A 20,726-nucleotide genomic window follows, 5' to 3' on the forward strand; every position below is an offset into this window, starting at 1 on the left:
ACAGAGCTGTCTGCTAACTAATAGGTATTCTTATCACTCAAACTACCTCTTTTTATGTATTTTTCACTTTCTTATTAATGCTGGTTATTGTCTAGCACTTGCTGCTCAGAACTTCAACTGATATTCATGCTGTGCTCTTCTCTTTTTTATGTAGAAGTAAGACCTGGCAGTGGTTTCATTAAAGCTAAAACCTGCTGTTAGACCCTTGAATTAAACTTTTAAAAAGTCTGACAAACTTTTCCTATCAAAGAACTGAAACAGAACTAGAACCCATAAGCTGTATCCTGAGAAAGGAGGTGGGAGGGAATGAGCCAAATCAACTATGCCCAGAATTCAGATTTAGACATGCAGCCGGTTTGGTTTGCAAAGTTACATCTCAGAATTTACCCAGACATCAGCAGGTGCCTCGGGAAGCTCATCACATGAATAACAAATTAGTTCTCAAAATTATACACAACCCTGACGGCATTTCAGGTGTGTGTAGGGAAACATTGAGACTATTACAAATAGTTTCTAAACTTTTACCACATTTAATGTGACATGCATCCTGTAAAATCCTACTATTTGAGAAAATATTGAATTAGATACCTTCTCTTGTACAGTGATGTCACTAACATTTTAGTCTAATCTGATAAAAATTTTTTGTAATGAGTAAAATCACACGTTACTATTTCTAATCCAATAATAAGATTAAAGTTACGCATCCAAGTCACTACCTTGCTATTTTCACCATTTCACAGAGTGAAAAGATCACTTTTTGCTTCCTGCTCATAATAATGAATGTTTTATTACATCTGTTTCTGCCACGGGAGATAGTAAAACAGCATGTCTGTCATCTGGAACTTTGTTTTTAAAACTTTATCTTTCCATATTTGTGTCTTATAGAACTAGTTGACATTATAATCTCTGCTGGATTGGTGCGTTAGATCACTGCAGTGGACTGCTTCTGCGGGAGCTATTTCTGCTTCCGTTCCCCTGTAATAATAATCTCCAGTCAAACATGTATGCTGCATGGCAGCCAGGATGGTTTGCAGGGGGAGAACTCTGGACAGACCTCCCAGAAATAACAGTGGAGGAGGCTGAAGAGGCAGAGCTCAGCTGAGCTGATCTGAAATCTGGGGAAGGAGGGATATGAATTTCATAAAGTTTACCTTGGATTCTGTTATTGTGAAGCAACAATAATGTTTGGTTATTTTTCTTTGTCTCTAAGAAGAAGTTCATTGTTGTTATTGAGTCATTTTTTTTCTTCATTTTTGATAGTCTAGGTCAACAAATCCACTTTTGCAGTAATTGACCAAGAGATGAGATGCATCTTCAGGAAAATGATTCAAACTTTATTAATTAATGAGAGAATTATTTTTAGATTTTAGAATATAACAGAAGATATTTTATCTCACTAAGTGTATTCATCCAAAGCATAACATCCTGAAGAAATGGATTTTTAAGATTCTTTTAGATCTTTATGGCAAGTAGTTTCTTGCACCTGGGTAAGAGACGTATTTTTACATGTTTGCAGCTGGAGGAAAAAACTCAGGAGAATGTAGAGTTTATGGTTGATGAACATTCTGTTTGTTTAAAAACATATTGATATTTTATGATGTAAAAAAGGAATCTGTTTGTATCATTGTGTCAGACAAACGTTGGTCTTAGACTGAGAGAAACTGTTCATTCAGTGTATTTCAAATCTGATTCTGTCCTTGTCTACATAAATTACCTTTTTAGTTTTTCCTCATCAATTGTTTTAGATACTTTTAAGTAATCAAATTTCAGTGTTTCTTTGAGATTTTGCTCAAATGATTAGATCCTAAAAAACAACAACAAACCCCCCCCCACAATTATATACCTTTTATTTAAATGTACAATAGCATGGAAAGGTTTGCAATTTTTTTCCACCAATTTCAGGAAGTGAAGCTCATTCTACATGGCTTCATCACACATATAGAAAAGTTTTGAGTCTTTATTTCTTGCAATTCTGAGGATTATGGCTTACAGTTAATGAAAATCCCAAATTTAGCCTGTGAGAAAATGAGAACATTGTGAAAAGTAAAATATCAGAAATTCATGGTGTCACAACGTAGTCAGCTAATTAACTCAGAATACTTGCAAAGGTGCCTGACTGCTTCCTGTGTGGGTCAGACTGCAAACCTTTCAGAGAGTGACATCCTCCACAGCAGAGAATAAAGCCTGGAATTAAACACACTTTTCAGAACCTGAAAAGTATGTCTATCGTATAATGTGCATTGATATTTTGTGATTTTGTTTCACTTTTCTTAGACTCTGAATGTTGTGTTTTTATGATCTGCAAGTCATAATAATCAAAATTGTAAGAATAGTTTTAGCTATTTCACTTTTTAAAAATAAAGCTGCATAAAGAGTTTTGCTTTCTTTAGATGTCCAAGTATGTTAGATAATCATTTGTCTTCATATTCTTAATGAAATTTCAAATTTGTCTTACAACTGGATGCAGCATTTTGCAGTCTACACAAGCTACATCTTGTGTATTTCAGAGTAAACTCTTTTGAAAGTGTTTTAAACATTTTATTGCTACAAAGCAGTAGGGTATTTTTGCAGTTTTGACATTAACAATAATTCCTTTCATCATTTTTTTTACACAATTAGTCTATTTATTCCTTTTTTTCTTTCACTTTTAAGAACCTTCACCTTTAAAGGTCTGAGAGAAATTCTGACTTCTTGGAAAATGACAAAAAGTACTCTTTTCAGCTTTTTGAAATTTGCCTCATTTTTTCTGGTTGGGCTCTGCAAAATGATCTCTTTCTCTTGACCTCAACTCTAAGTCGCACTTCTCTGATTTTTTTTTAAAAAAAAAAAAAAGAAGAAGATTCTTCTAAAAACCAAGGCTATGGAACTGAGACTAAAACAACCACTGGCTGTACAAAGACTATTCTCTGATCTGCACACACCAACGTTGTGCAGACATTTTAGCATAGAACTGAAAATAAATTGGATCCTAAGGGTTTTTATTAGCAGCTATTCAGAAATTAATTTCTTTTCTCCGAAAGATGTCAAAAGATAACAGCTTGGACAAATTATTGCATTTTTATTGCTATTGTTACAAAGAAGTAAGAGGTCATTGTAGTTTTGATTGTTTGTTTTGTCTTTTGATAAATTTTATACAATTAATCTTATAGATTCCTTTTCTTCTTTTACTTTGAGGAACTTTAAAAAGGTTTGTTTGAACTTCTGAGCTCTTTGACAGATACAATATGTTACTCTTTTCATCTTTTTTGTCTTTTCCTCATTTTATCTGGTTAAATTCCTTAAAGTAGTCTTTTTCTTATCTTCAACTCAAAGTTGGACTAATCTGATTTAGAAATAATACCTTTCCAATAAATCAATCAGAAATTCATTTATTCAGATTTCTTTTCTCAGTGAGAGATGTCAAAGAGAACAATATAATGGACAGAAAATGTATTTCAGCAAAAACAAGGCCATCGCTGAAAAGGTTTCATACAGTTAATAATTAAATGATGTATATTTTATTAAGGTCAGCGCCAAGTCTGGATTTTTTCAAAAAATCTAAATTTAAGTTTTAATTAGTTTATGTTTTAGCTCGTTTTCAGATGACCGGATCAACCAAAGTTTTCAAAGCAAATATTTTTTTGGTTATGTAGTTCCAGATATTTTATGTATTTTTACAGAACAGGTTAATATTATAATAAATAATGTTCTATAGAATAGTTTGATTGTATTGCAAAATTATTTTAGCAGCAGTAGGAATAAATGTTATTTATCTAATTCAAATAAAAGCAGTTATCATAGATATATATGTTTAATTTTATATATTGGTGCTTCTTTATGGAAGTATCTCATACTTTAAAAATCTTATTCTTAATCCACTGTTCTTATTTTTTTTCTGTGTAGCAGAAATTTTCCCCGTTGCTTATTACTCTCCTTATGTTTCACACATTAAGCTGTTGTCACTGGACTGTGTGAAATTGATAGAATGAGTACAAGTACAATTTTGAAATACCTTCAGAAAGCTGAAAAAGTGTTGAACTAAGACCATTTTAAAAGATTGCAGATTTTCTGGCTTATTGGAAACAATTTATAATGAAATGATTTAATCAGCACACAGTATTTGGCTGTGGCTGGAACACAGTAAGCAGTGACATGAGCCATTTGTTGCCATCCATAGAGACAATACTGAGTCTGTGCATTCCTCCCTTGTTGAAAGCGGCTTATCTACAGAGAGCACAATTAATAATATAAATAGACAGTTGAAGGGCTCCTCCAGAAGTTTGTCATGGGCTGTTTACACAATGTTCAATTCAGTTTTTTTTTGTCTGGGATTTCCTGGACATTACACAGGACCTGAAATATGTATGCCGGGGTCTGCAAGCAGACGCGGATATACGGAGCAGCACAGGACACACTTGAGTTTGTACAAACATGACCAGTCTGTCCTTTACTGGAAAGTCTTTCTGTTGAGAGAAGTGAAGCAACAAAGGGAGCAGATAGGAGAAAAGATACAGAATGCAGAGGACTGATTTGGTGTCTTGACTGTTTGCCAGAATACTGCTACTGTTTTTATGTGGTAGACCAACAGAAAGTAGCACATCCCAATACATACACATGAAATAATAATTCATGCTTTTTTTTACATTTGTATTCATCCAATCTTACTCTGTTATACCTACATAAGCATCATAAAGACCAAGAAACAGCAGACATGTCGTAGTTAAGGCTGTGTTGAAGTTTAAAGCACAGATTAGGTTACATAACAATATCCTAAACTTAAAGCATCTCACAGAACTTTATCCTATGATCTGAAAACAAAGCATGTGGCAACTAATGTAAACCATTCAAGACTTGGACACTCACCCAAACTGAAATGCTGGTCATGGACAGTGTGAATCATAAAGTAGCCAAAAGGCCAGTGGTAACCCAGAAAACATGCCGTAAACAGATCAAAGCATATGGATGTGAAATCTTTGACAAAACTTGAAAATGTATGTTCAATGAAACTTTGCATCCAGTTTCATTGACCTTGAGTTATACAGCAACAGGCAATAGGGAAACAGTTTAAATCTCTATGTGCAAAGCTGGTTGTGACATTCCTCCAAAACCCACAGCTGTAATTTATTCGTCTACAAAGTGTTGGACAATGTCAGGTGAATAAAAATACATGCCACACTTTTCAGATTTTTTTTTTAAAACATGACATTTTTACTCTGCATTGTGTTACACACTATATCACAATAACATACATAAAATGTTGCAGCACTGCAAAACGTAAAACGGTTAAGATTGAATATTTTCAAACAGCTAAAACAAGCCGTGTTATTTCGATACATTTTGGTGTCAAAGTATTTCTTTCACTGAAAATTACCCGTTTAAACATTTTCTCACCCCATACGGGCGACTTCATTCATGTTGAGGGTTGCTGCTGCAGTTTTCTTTTGTTTCAGTACAAACTCACAGAAATGCAGTTATGTCAGCTACAAGAGACTAATTTGTGAGGTATCCTGGGAGAAACTTGACTTACAGTGCCTGAAGAATAAAGTACTGTTAGCTAAGAATAAAGCTTTTAGCCAACCTTTCCACTAGTATTTTGATGATTATTTTAGTGATGATTTTCAAGTTGTTGAGGTTGGAATATCTTATTGCCATTATCATAATTGTTTGCTCTTACAGTCAGAAGAAATATCTTTGCGAAAACAAATCTGACACAGGTGTGAATAATTTTGCGCCTGACCCAAAATTATGACACCATGAATTTGAGTGTGTCTGTTTACATTTTGAATACAGATTAGGAGCCGAGAATTTAAACTTTTGGTTACATTGGACTAATATTACATTCAAAATACAGCTGTGATTATTTAAACTTTTTTTCCCATGATCTTGGTGGAACAAATGAGCTCAACACACAAAAAAAATCCAATTATCTGAAATTTCAAGAAACATGATCCCCAGATTTTAAAAGCAATCACTTGCTGCAGTGATGAGCTGGAAATATTTAAATGCAAAGAGGCCGACTTTACAGGATTTAAGGGATCTGCTGCAATTATCCTGCAGTCTGATGCATTAGTGCACAACACTGGCGAGCAATTTCAACAGAGTAATTAATGCAAGGGACCTCTAGTATGTGTTAGGGGTCTTTCTTTGTCAAATCTCACTTCCCTGCTTTTGATCACTTAAAATGTTCAAGAATAAACCATAATTTAATGCATTTTTTACACAAAACTAGTTGAATGCCTATACATTGCATTCATTGCTAGTGATGTCTTTAGATTATAAGATTACACATACAGGTAAATCTGAATGAATTGTAATATTAAATATTTTTTTTATTTCAGAAACAAAATTCAACAAGAGTATTTTGTTTTACATACTTCTTTTTACGTACCTCTGCTTGTAGATAATTAAAACTCAACATTCAAATTGTTTCACTTCTCTGTAGAATATTCACAAAGTCCTTATTTCACTGACTTTAAGGAATTGGAAAGGAAAGCATATCTTGCCACCCTGCAGTAGGAGAACTCGCCAAAAGAAAGAAAGAACAACTCTTTGGTCAGCAATGTTTCCTCCAAACTTTTGTTCCATTTAAGTTCAGAACTCTCCTTGCAGCAGATCCACTGCTTTGTCTTTTGGCAGAAGGATGCAGAAGGATATATTGACTACTAAGGCATTAAACTCCATGCGAACCCGGTGAAGGCAGGTCAACTGTCCACCCCCACGGGACCAACAGAGGCCACTGCAAACATAAACTACTGCCATCCTTGAACTGAGACCAAGTCTAAGACTAGAGAGGAGAATTGGGGGTATACAAATAATCTCTCAACATAAACAACAAGACTATTACTGTAATATTTAGCAAATCAGCTTGAATTTTCTGGGTTATTGGATGGGAAATAATAAGTGGATTTTACAGGTGATCTATTCTGAAACCTTGATGATAAATAGCTCTTATCAGATGTTTATACACTGGATACAGTCGTGGTATGGAGTTGAAAGATTAACCATATTTGTAATGTGTGTTATGTCTGTCTGACTGCTACATTTATATGGCTTTTTGATTAATCTTACAATGAGGGTTAATCTTAAAATGTGTGATGGTTTTCCTGGAAGACAGATGTTCTTGGAAGCTTGTATCCAAATTTCAGATTCAACTTTGTGTCCGTCCTGATTTAAAGTCGTAACTTATTGTTATGACAACTAGCGATAGTCATTGAAGATCCTTAAATTCAGTGCACAGTCATTTCACATACACATTTGATTGTCTGGTTCAATTAGGAAAAAGATGCTCACACACACACACACACACACACACGCACCCACACACGCAGTTTGTGACCGTACTGACAAACATTTAGCCGGCTGATTTTGCTGCATTGAGAATCTTCAATTTTCAGTGGACACACTTCCACTCCACCCCCCTGGCAGTTTGGCCAGCAGTTTGCCCACTCAGCACAACTCATTGTGGGACCTCACTGCTTAATCCTAGAGTTAAAATTGAGTATACATTTCCTTGCAGCTCTAACGAGTGCTCTGTCGTCACAGTGGAGGCTAGCGACACATCCCAATTACCCCCCTCTTGCTAAACCTGGCCAATTACTCCCAGAGCCAGGCTTGTTAAAGGAGGACGGTGTAGGAGGGTGAAGGAAGAATCTGACCTTGTGAGAATCTGTGAGTGGGGGTGGCCGCTTGTTGACAGGAGATACACAACATCACACAAGCAGAGGGGCGCTCAAGGCAAGCTGATCATATGGGGCAGGCTGCTATCCACAGCGCCAGAGAGAGGGAGAGAGAGTGAGGAAACAGGCCGGCAGTGTATGATTCAAGAGCTGGCTGTAACAATCAATATTTCAGCAGATATAAAAACCGGAATCATCATTCTGTGTGCATTTAAAATGATTTGAAACTTGGGTGCAGAATGAGCGCTGTATTTATCATTACTGGCTCCCCTATTGGCCCTAGAGGAGCTTATTCTAGAGCTCCTCTAAAAGCTCTAGAAGCTCTGGTATTGCTCCTCCAGAAAGTTGCAATGCCGTCGCAACTTTCTGGTATTAATACCAAAATGAAAGTCAAAGTAATGAATCTGTTGAAAGTTCTTCATGAATGGTAATGAAATTATTTCAGTAGAGACAAAGACTTTGGCTTTAGATCCAGCTTAGAAAGAATCTTAGAAGTTGTGGCACATATTGCTTACATGTGACAATTATTTATTGCTTTTAGCCACACTTTGTTATTCTCAATGTTAATTGTCTGAGTTTGGATCATTTTTATGTTTAAATTGAAAAAAATTAAAACCAACAAGGGCATCTTTATTGGATCTATATCTACAGTATGTAGCTTTAGTAAAAAAATAAAGTCACTTTGTTGTGACAGCATTATACTAGACAGATTAGAGCTCCCAGTACTTATTACAGAAATACACAACTTGGTCAGAAACAACCAATCAGAGTTAGGAGGAGGGTCTTAACGCTCGCAGTCATGCTTGTTCTCTTCTATCCTACAGGTTGGTTAGAAAGGCCACTGTTGATTTCAGATAAACAGTTTTCCTGTGACAGTAACTTGTTTCTTTGCCATTAGCACATTGCGCAGCGGGTACACAAGCTTGATTGACAGGTTTATACAAATATGTAAAAAAGCAGCTTTTCTTTTGTAAAAGTTACATACTGTAGCTTTAAGGGATAAGAGTGCAATATTGGAACTCATATTGAACATGTGAGGGCTTAGCATGGTCTGCTTTAAACCTGGGACCTTCTTCTTGCAAGGCAATGGTGCTGCAGACGGTGTCATGTTACGTCCAGCTCCCCATCTAAAGCTCCTTATTCAGGCCATTGTTCATAAACCTTCAATTAAGGAATTATCAGTAAGTTATTGACTGTGTTATCATAGGTAACAAAAACTTCCTGTTTTGTGTATTGTCATTTTAAAGCAGGGGCTTTCTTTATTTTCAATTTGAAGTCTTGCTGTTGTTGCATTCCTTGTTGTTTCTGCCTGTCTACCTCTAAAGGCCCCGTGAGTTGATGTGCTCAGTTCAACATTGACAGACTGAGACCTATAGGCTCTCCTGGTGATATCTCAAAGGAGAATTGGACTTTTGACTGTGAAATGTCTTGCTGGAGCTGCAGGTTGCAAATAGTAACAAAACACCTAATTATATCCACGGAGAGTTTATTTCCTTTGATGGCAAAATTTGCTGTCGTGATTCTTTAGATGTATGAGATTTTGGTTTGGATTTGGTGTGTCAGCTCAGTTGTATATTGAAGGTGTGATATACTTGTGAAATTTAGCTGAGCATTGTTGAGGAACCAGAAGGGAAGACATAGTATGTTCTGAGTATGTGTTTGTTTTCCTGCCTGGTTTTTCACTCTGTTGTGTTCAGGTTTGAGAAAAAAAAATTGAGACCCAGTGGGCTGAATAATAAGACAAGATTGCATGGGTGTGCATGTGTGTGTGTGTGTGTTTTTGGCTGTCAGTGAGGACTATTTTTCTATTTTTGTCAGACTAATGCATTACAGAAACATACAGTTTATCATTTTGCATTCAACACAGCCATAATTCATTCAAAACAAAAGAAAAAAAAGGAAATGCAGAGACAGCTGCTACTGCAATAATCAAAATGAAAGCACAGACTCTCCTGAATATGAATTCATCACCTAAATATTCCTGTTGTGTCTTTCATTGATTTGTTCAGTGTAGTGATGCTGTCCAATGGATGACTGAATTGTGCTGAAATGGCGTTTCTGTGAGTACTGCCATTATACTGATATTTTGACATGGAGAAGCAGAGAATCTTGGATCATTACCCATCTTAAACAGAAACGGCAATAAACAAGTCTTGAACGTGGCTTGGATCAGTAATTTACATCTGCAGCCTCATCAGACCTAAATCCTTATCACTCACCAGCATATCCAAATAAGATAAACAATTCATTAGCCATTTGACTAGGCAATTTTCAACAACTCTGTTTTTGTCATAGTTAAAAATGGCATGAGTTGGTTACTGTAAAAATGTACAGTCTGATGAGAATGTGTTCAGTCAGGAGGTGGATTCACTGATCCTCTGGTGCGATCAGAAACACCTGGAGAATGCGACCCAGATGGCCTCCGCTCCTTTGTAAGGTCCGGGGTCAGGAAAAGTGCAGCTAACGTCAATGCAGACCCCACACATTCTGCACATGACCATCACATTTACCTTTATACAAAATTACAGATATTGCAAAATTCCTAAATGTGTGCAAAATTGCACACAATCTTGGCAGGTAAAGCTATTCTGATTCTGATCTTAAACATTTCTATCATACCATTCTGATGGTTTAAAGTTCTTTCAATGAAATACCAAAGGAAGTGCCAGAGTGGCTGGAGGGCTCTTAAGCTGAATGGTATATGGAGTAAAGTTGCTCCAAACTCATTGAGAAATCTTTATTGAAGTGTTTTGGTCGTATGCAGACTCATCAAAAAGTGCTTTAACTTCACACCAATAGGAAGCTCTGACACAGATACAAAGTTAGCCTGTTGCAGCATTCTGTTGGTGCAAATCATGGGTATTTGCTGTTGTCTTTTTTTACACCCCAAGTGGTGCCTGAATAATTGAACCATTGTTGATACCGTTAAATAGTATCAACAAATCTTAAAAGTTCCACAAATTGACACGTGCTTGTGAAAATAACTTCCACCTAATTCACCAGATGAAAACCTTCTGAAAGTAACAGGCTGTTCTTAACAAGTCATTTTTCACTTTAGGAAAAAAAAGTAGTGGTGTTTTAGGATTACGGGATGTCTTGCTGTGAAATCTTGTTACATCCCTATTATAAAAGTACCTCAGCTTACTCGGTCTGTCAGCTCACCTTGACTTCTTCCTTTTCTCTCCACTTTAAACAGAAACCTGAGTAACAACAAGATCTCGCTGCTGAGAAACGGCTCCTTCTATGGCTTGGCCGCGCTGGAAAAGCTGTAAGTACTTAAATCAAGCACTCTTAACTGCTTTGTCCTCCCCAGAGTCCTAGTAGCTGTCATCACGACAGCAGTATTGTGCTTTTAAGCAGTAAAAAGGCAAACAGGGAACATGGTGGGAATTAGGAGATCTTTGTCGGTTTCTACCCTGCAGGAGGCTCTCCTGTGTTTTTTTAAACTCCTTTCCCTTGTGCTTGACTTGCACTGCAGCAGTAAAAAGTCTTAAAAGGGGATAAAATAGAGCATTATATGAAAGACTAATGCAATGCAGCATCAGTGAGGTTTGACTGCGCGACTGACAAGCCATGTCCATGTCGATGAGTCTTGTACCGCATGCAGAGTCCCAGAGGGTTGCATTCATGAAGCCTGATTATAAGCTCTGTGTCGGCTGCCCCAGCTTTGCCCCCTGAAGTCATCTATTGATTGCTTTCACCTTCGTCCAGCGCAGTGATCGCTGATTTTCCACCTGATGGTGACACTGACATTGGCTACTGATTAGGAAATCAGAAGAGAGGCCAACACCACACAGAGCAGACAGCTTGATACCGCACTCCCCTTCAGTCAGTCATCCACATGGAAACACACACTTACAGACACACAGGCTACAACAGTGACTGGTGTGAAAATTATGGTAGTCAGTTTGCTCCCTGTCTCCCTGACTAGTTGACAGCTCAATCCACACTGGAATATTGTCAGTGGAATGATTGTGTCCACTTTCTTCTCCTCTTTGTGACGATGGTGGACCTATCAGATGATGTCGCCCGTCTCTCTGGGTCTTATTAGTCACGTTGAAAATATCTACTTTCATCCCTCCGGCTCCACTGCAGTAATGAATGGCTGGCTTTTAAAGGCGCTCGGCCAAATGTTTGCTGTGGCCGCCCTTTCAGAGCAGCGCTTTGTGTGGCCTATGCCTCCCCTTGGCCCGCTCCATGGACGTGTTCTGTTCGTCCACCTTTCCCTCAGGCAGCCTTTGGCAGTAATGCGTCGCCAGCAGCCGATGCAAAGCCAGGTAGCCACAGTGAGTTGAAAGTGGCAGCCAGATGTTCCTTCGTCTGCCCCAGCTGACCAACTTTCTGCTTGGACGGTTGGCTAGATGACTGGACAGGATGGTTGAGCTGAATTGGCAACTGATTGACAAGTCTAATAGGGCGTGTGTTTGCACCAGCACTGTAGCAGCTAGCCCCAGTACAGCTAAACAAACACACCTTTTAGAGCAGCAGTGGAAATTTAGCTTTTCTACAACATCTTGTGTATTTACCACTTGCATTAGTCAAACCATTTTCTTATTTATTTATTTTTTCATAAGTCCTTCATTATGAGGAATTATTTTCCTACCCAAACCTGATAGATGTAAAAGAAATTTAACTGTGCAGATCAGTCAACATAGACTTTTAACCAACTGTTACAGCCCATGTTTGCTTTTTATTGGGGTGTGCCAGTCAAAACTGCAATTGGTGAGTGAGCATGTAGCACATGGTAATATACAGTGCTGAGCAAATGTCTTAGGTCATTCCTATTCAAATGTATAGCTTGTGTCCAGTAAGTGAGATATTTTTGTCAAACGTGGAAAACTCATTTAAAGCAGTTTCTGAAAGTTTTCTCATCTGGAAACTGGAAATAGACTTCTTATCGATCTGTCCTTCTGTCCCAGTTTGAGCGCACACATTAAATAAAACATCTTATAACATTTTTTACTTTTAATAGTCTTATTTCTGTGGTCTTTTTTTAATTTGCTCATCCATTTTATAACATTAGCAGGTGCTCATGAGGAAGAATTGCATTTTAACAGGGGTCCGAACAATTTTCAAAACCAATGAAAATAAAGAAAAGTTTTATGTCCAAAGAAGACTCTGAAAAACGTTCCGCATATTTACTGATCAGGACCACTTTAACACTTTACCAGAAAGTCTGACAACTTAAATCACAAATAAAGCAAATCACTTTCGTACATTAGTGTTGCTAACATCAAGTTTGATTGTAACATTTATCTGTCAGGTTGACATTAGTGACTCAACATGCTAGACGCAAAATTTGGAAAGATTTCAGTTGTAGATGTTTAATCCACAACCTTAAAAACATAGAAAGCATCACACAATGGTACAAGCATTAGCTAATCTCATATGTTCACAATTTATATATATTTCTTTTCATTGGGACCATATAAAAAAAAATAATCAGAACTCTCTTCCTTTTATGTTGGTTGCTGGATTTCTTTTTGCATTTCAGTTTTCCGAGCACAAACGTCGTAGGTTCTTATGATACTGTTTTATTATTCTCATCATAATTTTCCTGACCACCATTTGAGGTCACCATAAAATGTGAGTTCTCTGAGGAAAAAGGCTTCCAAAGAGATTTATCTGGGTAGAGCCGATAGTGTCTTCTTAAATGCAGGGCCCCTGTCTGTTGGATGATGGCCTGTATCCCCCCCATATGGACACCGGCCCATTACCATCAGCCAAAATGAGTCCCACAGGGGCAAAGCAAAAACAAAGCCCATCACTGTTCTCTGTTCAGTACACAGAGTCTTGTTTTATCAAAGGTTCCCACTGCAGAAGGCCTCACTGTTAAGGGCCTGTGTGACAGGGATGAGACTGGAATAGTTTTCAGTTCTCATGCTAATTCTGTCGCATTTTGAAGCTTCCAAAAGACAGTTTTTTTAAAAATACCAAATTTGGACTGAAAACACAATTTTAAAAATAAATGTCTTAATCTGAAGGTCAGATTGTTGAAACAATGTCAAATATCCCATTAGCAGAAAACAAGTTGTTTATTTTTGCATTGGCCCTGAATCTTTGCAAAACTTGTACAGATTCATTGTTTCACATGACATGAATTCATTCTTAACTGAAAGGAAATGCCGTTTTCTCTCTTGTCTGCCTGACCAAACACTATTTATCTAACCAGAGGTATTTGAAGACCACCTGAATGGACAGAAGTTGCTTCAAGTCCGGGCACAAACAATATCAGAATTCTATGTGGCATCTGCAATAGCTCATTCTGAGAAGTGGATGTCAGATGTGCAAGGAGGCATCTTTCCAAAGTTTTGCAACTCTCATTTTTACGAACAATGCGACATTTACTCAGTCTTCCTCATGAATGAGAGCCTGGGTGGTGATTGATGGAGGAGTGAAGGATGCTGAAGGATGCATCCTTCCAATAGTGTTGCAGAAAAATATATGTACAAATGCAGGACTATAAGTTGAATATTTGGGAAAGTAATTATTAATTTGGCAACCTTAAGCCAAAGTGAATGTTTCTTAGAAAGTCACAGGTCAGAGGTCAATGGATGATGTTTTTGTTTGTTTAGTCGATCATGTTTAATTTGCCTTTATGTGGTAATTTACTATCAATAAGAATTATAGAAAGTAGAAATGGAAAGAAAATCCAATATTTTTGACAAAAAGCGAGTTGGTATCAGATTAGCACAATGTGATAATCAACATGATAAAAATGTAAAATTACCAATGTATTATGCTGGTTAAGTAAATGAGTATTAATGTTATTAATATTAATCCATGGCTACAAAGTGGCAATTGGTGACAAATTGAGTTGGTTAACTGATGAAGTTGGAGATTTTCCTTGAAAAAAAATTCTTTTGGAAGTTTTTGATAATTTTTTCATTAAAGACCCTTAACATAAGGTTAATTTTTCGCTACTTAAAGTTAGATTTGCATACAGTATTGTTATTTTTTTTTTTCTCTCTCGATTGAATGTTTCTTTCCCCCTTTATTTAACAAAAGACAAATATTTTAAAGCCTTATATAAACCAAAGTTTTGTTTAGAAATATAAATCATTTTATTGTTCTATCTAAATCTCTGACTAAGTTTGGAGAAACATTCAGGCATTCCTTGTTTCTGTCTTCTCTCCTGCTGCTGGATGTCGTTGATCACAGATTTTTGGCTGCTATTAAAAGCAGTAGCAGATGAAGCCGGTAAACCTCAGTCATAATTTCTTCCCACCTTGTCCTTTTTTCTTTTTTCTTTTTTTTCCTGTTCAAACAAAAAAGCAAAAAAAAAGCAGGATTGAACAAATTAAAATCAAATAATTGTTTTTATTCTTGACATTTTGGTTAGTTTTGGTAGAATATCTCATAAAAAATAGGACAGTGAAACTGCTGCTCCAAAGAAATCTTCCTCATGATTTCAGACATTTACTGAGCTGTTTTTTCTTTTCTTTTCACCACATCCTCTAAAATGGACTCAGACAGTTTCATGTGACTGTTTTTAAATGTTTTGACAGTACGCTTAAATGAGAGTGACTGCTTATTTTTCCTACTATTTTTGGAGCAATTGAAATGAAGAAAATCAGAGCAAATGTTTTAATGGGGGAGGAGGAATAAGCTGCTCTCCAGCAGTGTTTGAAAAGTGTTTACTCGTTGCTGAGAAATGGATTCAGACTGCAGAGATCTTTAACAACAAAAACGCCTTTGAGATCATTTCTTTCATAAACAGCCTGGGTAAACTCCAGAAAGCTGCTCCTGTATTACAGAAGATTCATTTTGATTAGTATGCATAACATAAAGTGTCAAATCACTTTGTGCTTTGTCTCTTACCGTGTAGGTTAAAAAAATAATTAGCACTGGAGTCATGGAGTCTTTCTTTATGTAATGTGTATAATAGAAAAACAAACATGGGAGACTCCATTGTCATTTGATGGTCTGGCAGTAGTAGTTACAAAGCTGTCACAGTGCACACACATTCACTCACTTTAATTGGACTGGCCTGTCTGGCTGTTTGCCTTCCTTCTCTTCTCGGTTAGCTTTTAGCACATATTTACCATTCGTTATATAGTTATCCATCTCTGTTAGGGTTTAGGTGGATGGAAATAAGGGAGAAGCCTTCATCTGCGATTTGACCCATGACTGTCCAACATTATTGCATGGATTTAGATTAACTAATGTGTGTGTTCACCTTTGCCTTCAGTGTGTTTGACGTCTTTTTTTTTGCCTGCCAAAGCTCTGCAGTTATTGTGTATATAATATCATAATCATTAGGATATTGGTCATATCATTAAAATCTTTTCAAATAGCAACACACATGCCTCTCAGTGAAACATGAACCTCATTGATAAATATTTTTTTCACATTAATTAAAGGGAAAAAAGTTTTAGAAATTGCAATTTAAAAAAAAAATCTAAATGTCCCACTGGTTGTTATTAATATTTATATGGCTTACCGCCCAGAGAGGTGTCCCAACAAGGGGGCAGCATGATAAAAAGTATTATACTGTGTTTTTTGCAGAAGGAGTAAAGTGTTTTTCCTCTTTTGTTTTGCACAGTAAAAACTGGCTCTGTGCTGTTTCTGTCTGCTGGTGCACAAGCTAATATTTCATTCATACATTCTTTTTTAAACTTTAAGATCTATTTCACAGATTTGTAAGGACTCTGGACATTATGTTGAATCTTCTCTGGTTAAAACTTTAAAATATTTAGACAGGTCAAACCTGAGCTAATCATTAAAACAGAGAGGAGGACAGCTGGGACCGACTTATTCTACCTGAACTGCAGATTTCCTAAAGTACAGTTTGTGATTTGTGAAAGTTGTACTTTATTTGTGAAAAACAGATGTGTTGTCCTATGATTACATTAAAAAGTTGTTGTCACTTTTGCAAACTTAATATATTTAAGAGTTTCCAAGAGGTAAGTTTTAAAAACATTGTTTCAGTCTTATTTTTAGCATTTTCCTGCCTCAATGTTTGCAGATATTTTTACTGCTGTGTTGTACAAAGTTAAAAGTTTACACTTCAACTAAATTACTTTGTGCAAGAAATGTTATTTGTTTATTTTAAATGAAAAACATCTACATGTTGCAATGATCCCTTGTTTGATATTCAAGCTAGAAAAAAATTTATCACTAACTTTTTGATGGGAGTTGTATTCTTTTTCTTCTAAGACTTTACTTTTAATTTTGCTGCTTTACACCATTGTACCACTGGGACGTTTGACATAAGACACATTAGTGGATATATGTTGTCTCATTTCGTTGAGTGGACATATAAATTTAATACATAACGCAGCATCACTTTCCATTTGGACAAGTGCCCAAGTAAGAGCACCAAGCTGCTCTTTTATTTATGCATGTGTTTCACACTGCAGAATGAGTCTGTTTGCTTTAAGTGAACCTGTGAGATGTTCTAATTATTTGGAATAAATGGCTCTAACCCTTTTATTTCTTTGCGCATTCACTTCAAACTTTAATTTAGCTGCCTTAAAGTTGCAGTAAATAACTTAAATAAAAATGCTTTTTGCGTATTTGTTAAAACTATGTCCTGACAGTATAATATGATATAAAAAAATTTGCTTCCTATCTGTAGAAATACACAGATCCCTGTCAAAAACACCAACAAGAGCTAGCAGGAAGTTTGGAGCACTGTCGATCAAGCTTATGTATGTGCTGCAGTGGTAACCGTCTTAGCTATTCCACAGAAGCTAACATCTAACGTCTTTTTTTTCTCCACTCTTGGTTTGTACAGCCAATCAGCACCAAGGAAAAGCAATGATACTCCTGGATTGGCTGCTTTACAGACAGTAGTCAGAGGCATGTCAAAGTGCTGCTGTTAGGTATTTTAGCTTATTTCAGCTCAATTACATTCCACAGAAATATTTGCGGATAGGTGGATGCCTGAAAACTAGGGATGTAACGATACTTAAGACTTACTAGATGAGACAGGAAATTCACAAGTTCCCAATAACAAGGTCGGACAAGATTTTATTTCAAGAAAATGTAAAAGATCACATTTATGCCCCTAAAAGGTCTTCATTTTTGCATGTTTATTGATTTTTTTTTTTACAAGTAAATCAACACACTGTTGTTTTTCTTTTGGCAGAAAAGCCAACATTTACTAGGCTTTCTAAAGCTACAGTGCAACATTTACCAGTTTTCAGCTACTATTGACAGCATACACTGTGAATGTGATGTAGCTCACCGTACCCATAGACATCCAGGAAGTTGGTTGTTATGGCAATGATTTTTATCCCTGCAAATATTTGGGGGTCCACTGTAATCAGATCCACTTTAAGCATTTGGCAATGGCAGCAATGGGTGGAGAGGAATTCTTCATCAGTGCAGATAGAGCATCTAGATGAGGTTAAGTTACGTTGCTATTGAGTCATTGCGCTGACCCTTGAGTGACATTTAATTTCCATAGCAGTGATGCATATGCAACTAATAATAAAATATTTTCAGATGCTGGATATTTATTCAGTTCCGTTCATGCATCTCGTGTATCTTTGTTGTTTACCTCTGAGGCAGAAGGCAAATGCACAACAGTGTTATTACAAAGTTTAAACAGACAGAGCACTTGCTAAAACCTTTGGCTTTATTCTTACATTCATTGTCGGACAATCAGAGAAGGATAATCATGCTTGTCTTCTCAGATGCACTGGTGATGAGACACAAGTGGGCAGATATGAATGAAAGAGTTCAGTTACACCCCAAAGGGAGAAAAAGGGAAAAGAAGTTAGAAAAGAAAAGGAGAAAAATATTAAAATAAAACCTCAAAAACATGGGATGAAGACATCTAAACCATATATCAGCCTCTAATATTGTTAAAACAGTTCAGCCGTAACATATTAAATACACCTAAGCTCTCCAAACATAAATTATTTTTATAACTAGTGTAATATTTTCTTACCAGCCTTTAGATAAAACTGCAAACCTCAGACCTAAATTTTGCCCTTTCAGTGACAGATAATGAATATGCTGCTGTCCTCAGGGTCACTTTGCCCAGAAAACTTTGTGCAGGCTTAGATATACGGTGCAATTCAACAGAACTGGGCAGCACTTCAGTAGCTTTTTAAACATTAAGTACAAATTGTGCAGTTTATACAGTGAGCCACTGCCGCTACCGCTCCTCAAACAAGCGTCGCATGGGAGTCGAAAATGGTCATTGTTTAAACATTCATCTCATTTGAGCGACTCCAGCTGTTCCTACTGATATGAAGGTCTGGCCTCCACGCTGTGGTTATATTCTGTTTATATGTGTGAAGGAGTGTTATAAATACTCCAATACTCACCACACTTTTGTTTACTTCAGCTTAAAAAGGAAAATAGTGTTTTATAATACATTTTCTTAGTTGCATCTTTGAAAGATTCAATTCTGCTGTTGTCATCTGGTGCAGAACAGTAAGCATTTTTTAATTTTTATAATAAAAACTTTCTCTTCTAACATTTTTCTTTGCTGCAAAATTGAGAATTATTCGTTTTAGCTTTGGTTTAATTGCTGAACTTAATCTCAGAGTTTGTGCTTTTGAGTGCATCTGCTTAATGTGTCATCATTTGCTTTTGTGCCATCCTGCTAACAGCTGTTCTCTGTTTTGTGTGTTGATGTTAATTAGTTTTCTGCCTGCTGGGTTAGACCTTAGAGATGGATACTTTGCTCCGCTGGGATTGCATCATGGACGTGTTTCTAGCAGATGGATCCACTTACAGTCATGAACTCATTATTATTGCAGTATCATCTTCTTTTAAAAACGAGGAAAAATTTAACCTTTTAATGTAGTTTTTATTTTAAAAAAACTCCCATCGTTAATTATCAGAAGCAATGTTTCTGGTCTTACTGAAGTTAGCGCTTTGTACAACCCTCTTCTGCCATTAGGTCATCACTTTTCCTTAAACATTTCACAAGGTTGGAATTAGAGCTGCAAATGCATTGCAAATTCCTTCTTTTCACACTCTTACAGAATGTAATGTAAATGTTTGTTTCACTAAGAAGAGCTTGAAATGCAATTATCAGCTATGTTGGCACCTTGCATTTAATCTCCCTATGCCTGTAATATGTGGTGATTCATTCTTAATGCAGCAAAAAATGTTTTACGAGGACTTTAAGTTGTTCTGGTAAAGTTAACTAAAGTGCAATTAATTTATTTCCTTGCTAAAAAAATTAAAAAAAAAATAAGCTGATGTCGGTTCATGCAACTTTCTGAATAAAAAATTATGTTGAGATGGAAATAGTGAATTGTTTTTCCCCCTCTGGAAAGACAATTTCCTATCAAATTTCTTTATCACAAAATGTATCACCAGAACTTTCACCAAAAACATTCCCTGTTGCATATTGCATACAATAGTAGATCTTAGTAGGCTGTAGTCATAACATACAGAGAAACGGAAGTTTGATCACTCCTCTTTGCACAGTCCTCCTGGATTATCCAGAGTCCTGTGCTATTATGAATGCTTTCTTCTCTTCAGGTCACCGTGTGGAAATGAAAACACAAAGACCACAGGAAATGATGTAGTGTGCATGCCAGTCCTGTAGGGGGCAGTGAAATTTGTTAACGTTATGATCCAGAGGCATTTTCACAATTCTTTGCTTGTATAGAGATGAACATGTGATCTGGTGCATGTAATCTTCACATCTTTGATGACTGTGTGGCAGGTTTTGCTTTAGCACACCTAATAATCAGAAGACGTGGAGCACCAGCAAAGACAAAAACACGGAGGGCCGCCATTGTTGCTGTGCACTGGCGAAAACCGGACCCACGTGTGCAAGTACAAGATTATGTGACGCCATCGGTTCCTAATGTTTATTGTTTACTTGAACTTAAAGTAAACATTGCATTTTGGAACCCCTCAAACTGTTACGTCTTTGTCCGTCAAAACGTTTGTTACCATAGAAACAAGGGGCCAAGACGCAACTCTTCAGGCGTTGATAGTAAAGAGGGTTGAAAGCCCAAAGTTCTAATTCTTACCCTTACCTGCACTATGAATTACAATTAGAAAGTTGTGGGTTTGATTCCACTTCCCTAGCACCACATATTGATGCATTTCTGGGCAAAATATATTCTCACACACTTGCTGGCATATTTG

At 36.6% G+C, this 20,726-nt stretch overlaps 1 protein-coding gene across 3 annotated transcripts in view; it reads left to right on the forward strand.

Moving 5' to 3' along the window:
- Window positions 1-20,726, forward strand: part of LOC122842460 (adhesion G protein-coupled receptor A3) — a 181,147-nt gene that overhangs the window by 14,152 nt on the left and 146,269 nt on the right. For 2 of the 3 annotated variants that reach the window (XM_044136367.1, XM_044136365.1), the window contains exon 2: window positions 10,852-10,923. Coding sequence is in view for 2 of the 3 variants with exons in the window: in XM_044136365.1 (XP_043992300.1) it covers window positions 10,852-10,923 (72 nt within the window). In the remaining variant the exon portion in view is untranslated. Of the gene's footprint in view, window positions 1-9,664; window positions 9,716-10,851; window positions 10,924-20,726 lie in introns of all 3 variants that reach the window. The other variant, XM_044136366.1, reaches the window with a different exon arrangement.

This window comes from Gambusia affinis, linkage group LG13 (genome assembly GCF_019740435.1).
Source record: "Gambusia affinis linkage group LG13, SWU_Gaff_1.0, whole genome shotgun sequence".
In the NCBI taxonomy this organism is placed as follows: domain Eukaryota; kingdom Metazoa; phylum Chordata; class Actinopteri; order Cyprinodontiformes; family Poeciliidae; genus Gambusia; species Gambusia affinis.